The 6,148-nt window shown below is 43.7% G+C and overlaps 1 protein-coding gene across 1 annotated transcript; it reads right to left on the reverse strand.

The window, feature by feature from the left end:
* Nucleotides 1-224: 224 nt before the first annotated feature.
* Nucleotides 225-5,516, reverse strand: LOC125453471 (BTB/POZ domain-containing protein KCTD12-like). The gene has a single exon (XM_048533126.2). It carries the CDS (start codon nucleotides 4,408-4,410, stop codon nucleotides 3,544-3,546), a length of 867 nt encoding a protein of 288 aa, XP_048389083.1. The 5' UTR covers nucleotides 4,411-5,516; the 3' UTR covers nucleotides 225-3,543.
* Between the last annotated feature and the right edge of the window lie 632 nt (nucleotides 5,517-6,148).

Raw genomic sequence — 6,148 nt, forward strand, 5'->3', positions numbered from 1 at the left:
GTTTAGGCATTATGAAGTATTTGGCAGGCAACAAAAGGATTAATTTGACTGGGAAAGCTTGAAAACATTTCTGCCAAGCAACTATTTAGCTATATAAGGAACTTCAAATTTCCCACAGCAAATTTCAGTTTAGTACTTTGCCACATGGCTGAGATATCGTTAAGTAATTTGCTCCTATCATTTAAGTAAAATTGAGTTGAAACAGAAGACACAACAGAGATGTCTAATTTATGTAACACAGTTTAATTATTAAATTGTAATGATCTAGCAGATACATTGTGCATTGTAGTTTTTAAAATGATATGGCTCTGTTACAGTGCCTCTGTTCCTTCAAACACCAATGAATGACTCAAAGTTCAGCCTTTGTCATATTGTCAACATAAATGAGAATTGATGTTTGACTAACAATTCTCAATTTCTGTTATGAGCGTAGCAATGACTTGTCTCAGATTAAGACTAAGTTTTCCATTATGTTGAAATTTCTGCCAACCCACATGGTTCACAGTCACTCAAAGCTCAGAATAAAATCAAAATGTTACTGCTTTAGAACACCCTTTGATTAATGAGTGTCCTTTCTATCTGAATGACAGGATACTAGAAATTGATTTATGTCACATTGTTAAACATTATTAAACAAATATGTCAGCACATAAGCATTTAACAGTTGATCACACATTTCACCTAGCCTGGCACTCTGTCTGTTTTGCAAATGGAAAGGTCATTCTCTTCAGTTCCACAGCATCTGTGGGAATGAGACAAGACATTTACAGCAACTGTTTTCAAGGTATAGTGCCTTTGGATTCCCAGTCTGTTGTTCACAAGTTACTGTGTATAAGGAATCAATGATAGTGAAAATATATGTCTGTTAAATGCTATAAATTAAACCATTTCCGATAACTTTGAAAATACAACTGCCACAGTACATTTTTGCACCTTTCAGTTTTGAAACTGTTAATAACTGTATACAGCAAGTAATTTACACTGCGTTTACCACTGTCACATTATTTGTAATGGTTGTAGTTTGTGTGCAAATTGTGAAATATTATTAGTATGATTTTTTTTTCATTTCACCCTTCCTGTTTGGTCTGTACTCCTTGCACAATAACTTGTGAAAAACAAATGACTAGACCTAATAACGCGATCAATGTCATTTTGCCAGCAGTTATTTGGGTGATGCCTGAGAATAGTTCTTCATCATTCCCTCTCTGTGGTCCTCCATTCGGTGTCTTCTCACACAACTCAGCTAAGATAAGCAACAATGTCAGAAATGAAGCTGGCAACTGAATTGACATTGCACCACTCTAACAGAATCTGTTTTAATAACACACTGGATTTCCCTCTGCTGTGAAATAGATTTTGATATTTTAAAATGTTACTGATTAGCGGTTAATAATGATCCATCTGGAGAATCATACTTCAAAAAGTCATAATTATGTCAATTTCAGTATATTATCAATGCTTTTCTTGAATGGAAGCCAAAAGTATTTTGACTGCGAGATTGTAGACAGCTCTGAGTTCATAGTATTCCTTTATGCTGTTGTGTGTAAATATTAATTGGGAAAAATAAATTAGCACTACTACTGACATTTACCATAAAATCAGGTGCAAATCTTGCAGGTTTTCATGACTTGGAATGCTGGTAGGAACATCTCAGAATTTTAACTGCCAATCATAAAATGTTGGATGTGTGGATTTTCCAGGAGTGATATCAAATTTAATGATAAGGTTTATTGATCATGATTGGAGCTTTTGAGATTATCCACTTACTAGCTGAATCACAAACAAGTAAAGTCTTAAACTTAATCCATGGTTGCTTCTGAGTCAGTCACTGTAACTCTACTATGACATGCATCTTGGCCCTCTGTACACATATTTGACTGATAACAGTCAGAACCAAGCTTTGCTGATGAGCAACAGTCACTTGGATAATGCTATTGAATCAAAGCCCAGCAAGGTATCAATACAACAGTAGCCAATGGATAAGAAGACTATTGGCAAGAAGAGCTGACCATGGAAGAAAAGCTTGTGTTTGATACAAAAGCAATGTTTATTCCAAACGATGCTGATTTCCAGGTAACTATAATTCTACAGGAATTCTGAATTATCTTACTAGTTTCTGAAATCTTCCAGTTTATATTCTGCTTGACCTCCTAACTTGTCACAACTAACTTCTGGTCCCTAACCATCTACTGTCTTCTACTTACTGTATTAAACTTCTTGTTCCACTTATTACCAGTCCTTTGTTAAGTTTTCAAGGACTGGGGAGTATAGATTTCTCTGGTCTTTAGTTTGATAACACTACATAATATTTTGCTGTTTATTTTACAAGTTAGAAAAAATAGGTTCCAAACACCAAACTAGTGCATTATTGGACTTTAGAGTTACTATTCTAAATACTACTGATGAGAACCCAATGGGGATGATTTACTTGGCTGAATTCAATAGAACCAATGGCTGAAAGAATAATATAATTTGTAATGCAAGCTTTTGAGCTCGTTTGCGATATCTTTCATCTATAGCAAGCATTAAATGAGGAAGGGAAACTTCGTGCTCTAAGGATGGAAAGTCTTTTTCACTCTTGTACAAAATAACTTCAGTTCTGCAGTAATTTTCAGCAAAAAGAAAATGTGGAAACTTAGGCAAGATCAGGTTTAAAGGACAATGGATCAGAATTATTTAAAACTATTACCAACATTGAGCATCTCTGCCTATAGTGTTGAAGGTTTAATCTCTGCTAATGTTATTTCCAAAATGGCAGACTACTTTTGTGAGAGGCTGCAGCTAGTTCAGGCAATTGGTGAGACGCACTGCAAGTCTATAAAATAGCCCACGCTAAACACAACATGGCAAGATTACCTTTTGCGTGTTTATAAACAATGTGCTTGTAATTTACATTCGAAAGATTCCTTCATTTTTTAAAAACTTTATGTCATCAGTTTTTGTACTATAATAGGGGTGTAAACAGAATACTACAGTGAATGGTAAGCAGTTGCCTGTAGTATTTATCACGCCGATCATGGGGCACCTCCGGACACTGCCTCTCTCCCCTGAACAACTATATCTGAAAAGCGACCGTCCCGAGAGACTTGGTGGAGAAGTTAGTGACTACAGAACCCACCCTGTAATAAATTAAACAAGGGAGACTGCTGAGTATGGAACATTTATTCTTGCTGTGCACCTCCATACCAGTAGAATAAAGTTAACTAAATGTTACCGCTCCGTGCTAATGGATTGCTTCTAATCAGAGTCGCTAAAACAACGCTATTTCAATCCTAGCTTCCAGCAGCAACACTTTCTTTCAGCTGTTACACGCTTTTGGCCGTGTCAGGATCGTCAGTTGGCAATACCCGCTGAAAGTCTTAACCACACCGCTGATGGCCTCACTACACTGTCCTATAGTACTCACACAAAGGAAAAGGTTTAAGATAAAGGTGCGTTCCAACGTGGTGACTAGTCACATAATTCTCCCCCCAGCTCCTTCAAACAGGATAGGCAACACGGCACACTGAGGGAAGGGTCGCTCTTTTCATGGTCCTGATGGATTCACCCTCTGCAGAAGACGTATTCGGTGTAACTGGTCCAGATCTTGTCCTCTCCCTGGTCGCTGGCATAGGCACAGGTCCCGGTGGAGCTGCACGCCAGCATGTGGAAGCCAGCGTCCGCCAACAAGTCAAACGCCTGCTCCAGGAAGTTGAACTTGAGGTAGTAACGGGACGTGTATCTCTCAGGGGGCCGGTCGGGGTCCCTGCTCTCGTTCAGGGTCTCGCCGAAGACCTCTTTGGCCAGAGACGTCTTCCCGCACACGGTGATCCTGGCCACCCTTCGGAACTTGGCGTCCGCCTGGCAGTCCCGGCCGATGGTATACGAGCCCCGGTAGCCGACGGTGATGTAGCCGGACTTCCTGGCCGGGGGGCAGCTATCTGAGGAGGAGCTGGCCGGGCTGGGGGGAACCGTGATCGAAGTCGAGGAAGTGGCCAGGCGGGGCTTGGCGCTGCAAGGCGGCCCCTTGCTCCCGGGGTCCGGCCAGCTCTCCTCGCTGACCGGCTTCGGCTGCTCCACCTGCAGGCTTAGCAGCCGGACCAGCTCCGGCAGCTGGAAGTATTCCGCCTCCCGCAGCAGCCTGCTCCTCTCCGGAAAGTAGTCGGGCAGCACCAGCTTCAAGTCCCGCATGTAATCCAGGATGTAGCGGAACAAGAAGCCGTCCCGGTCCAGGAAGAAACGACCCTTGCTGTCCTTGGGCAGCTGCTGCGGGGAGCTGCGGCTGAACATGTCCCAGAGCATGGAGTCCGGCACCGCCACCAAGGTGCGGTGGCGGGTCACATAGACCTGGCCGCCCACGTTCAGCTCCACCACGGCCGGGAAAGGAGACTCTCCGTCCGCTAAATCGCACAGGCTGTCCGCCAGAGCCATTTCCAAGGATGGAGTGAGAGTCAGAGAGAGAGCGAGGATTCCTTTTTCTCCCCTCTATTCCCCGTCCCTCCCAACTAACTCCACACTGTCTACTACCAGTGCACTGCTGCCTTATGTAAATAGCAGATGTAGGAGGAAGAGGTTTGAGTCGGGGTGTGTGTCTGTGTGTATGTGTGACGTTGGATCTCAGCAAATCAACAAGTTGAAAGAAGAGGGTTTGACTGTGCCTTTTTTTTTCTCCATCTCTCACCCCGTCCCCACCTCCTCCAGCAGAGACATAGGCGTTGCATCAAACTAGGAAGTCACGATGGGAACTTCTCCTGCTTTCCGTTGTCTCTCCTTTGCCGATTAATAAAGCAATTCCTCGGAATGAGAGCAGCGCCCCGGCCGGGCGACAGGACTGTTCCGTATCTGTCATATTCACTGTATTGCCGCACAACTGCCAGACCCCACCAACCTCAGTTTGAGCTACTGCTGATCATCGATGACATGCCTTTTTCTTTGAAAAAACAAAAATAGACGATGTTTACAAAAGCGCATGGTGCCGAACAATCCATCAGACTGTTCGGTAAAGTTGATCGCGATTTTATTGTTCAAAGAATGCCTCCTATAAGAAAGACATCAGGGCACATCCCCGATCAGAGGAAGTTGCAAAGGCAGCGATATGTGCATATTATTGCTGCAAGATCGGGCGTAGCTTCGCACAGGTTTCGGTAGCAATAATTGTGACCGGATCCTCTTGCTCGCACTTAGCGTTCGCAAGGAGTGCAGCGATTCCCCGTGCATCACAACTTCCACCCAGATTTGACTGTTTGCATGTCGCTGCTTGCCAGTTTTGGAGAAGTCATGTCAGAACTCGAAAGGCTAACTCTGCCTCAGTCTCTCCCGCCCCCCTCTCTGTCTCTCTGCCCAGGTGCGGCCGGACTTGCTGAGTTTCTCTAGCACTTTCTCGCTGTTGTGACTTGCAGACACCAAAAGAATCGCCCTTTCCTGCTGCAGTTTGTTTCATTGCCAGCAGCTCCACTTTTACCAGCCTTTTTAATGCCACCAATGTCAAAGTGAACCTAAAGCCGAGACGGACAAAACAAAGAAAATAAGCTTCTGTCTTTATCTGTACAATCGTTTCTTCTGAATTGATCTTAACATTCTCCACTCCCAGGTTCTTCGGAACATATTTCTCTCCAATCATGGAGTTTGTGAGCCCTCTAGTGGATTAAAAAAATATTATGGGGGAAAGCTTTCACTTTGAATAACATCCCAGAAGCAGCAATAAATCCGGAAGTAGAGGGAGGATCAGAGATGATGGGAACTGCAGATGCTGGAGAATCAGAGATAACAAAAGTGTGGGGCTGATGAACACAGCAGGCCAAGCAGCAATTTAGGAGCATAAATGATCCCAAGATGCTGCCTGGCCTGCTGTGTTCATCCAGCTCCACACTAGAAGGAGGATCATGCAGGTTAGAAACGGAGGTCGGCCATTGAGCCCATCGAGTCTTTTCTGCCATCCAGTGATATCTTGGCTGATTTGAAAATCATAGAATCCCAACAATGCGGAAGCAGACCATTCGGCCCATCGAGTACACATAGACCCTCCAAAGAGCATCCCACCCAATCCCTGTAACTTGCATTTCCCATGGCTCATGCATCTGGCCCACACATCCTGGGACACTAGGGGCAATTTAACATCAGCAAATCTACCAGCCTGCACATCTTTGAACTGTGGGAGGAAACCAGAGCA

Source organism: Stegostoma tigrinum, chromosome 6, assembly GCF_030684315.1.
Source record: "Stegostoma tigrinum isolate sSteTig4 chromosome 6, sSteTig4.hap1, whole genome shotgun sequence".
Classification (NCBI taxonomy): Eukaryota; Metazoa; Chordata; class Chondrichthyes; order Orectolobiformes; family Stegostomatidae; genus Stegostoma; species Stegostoma tigrinum.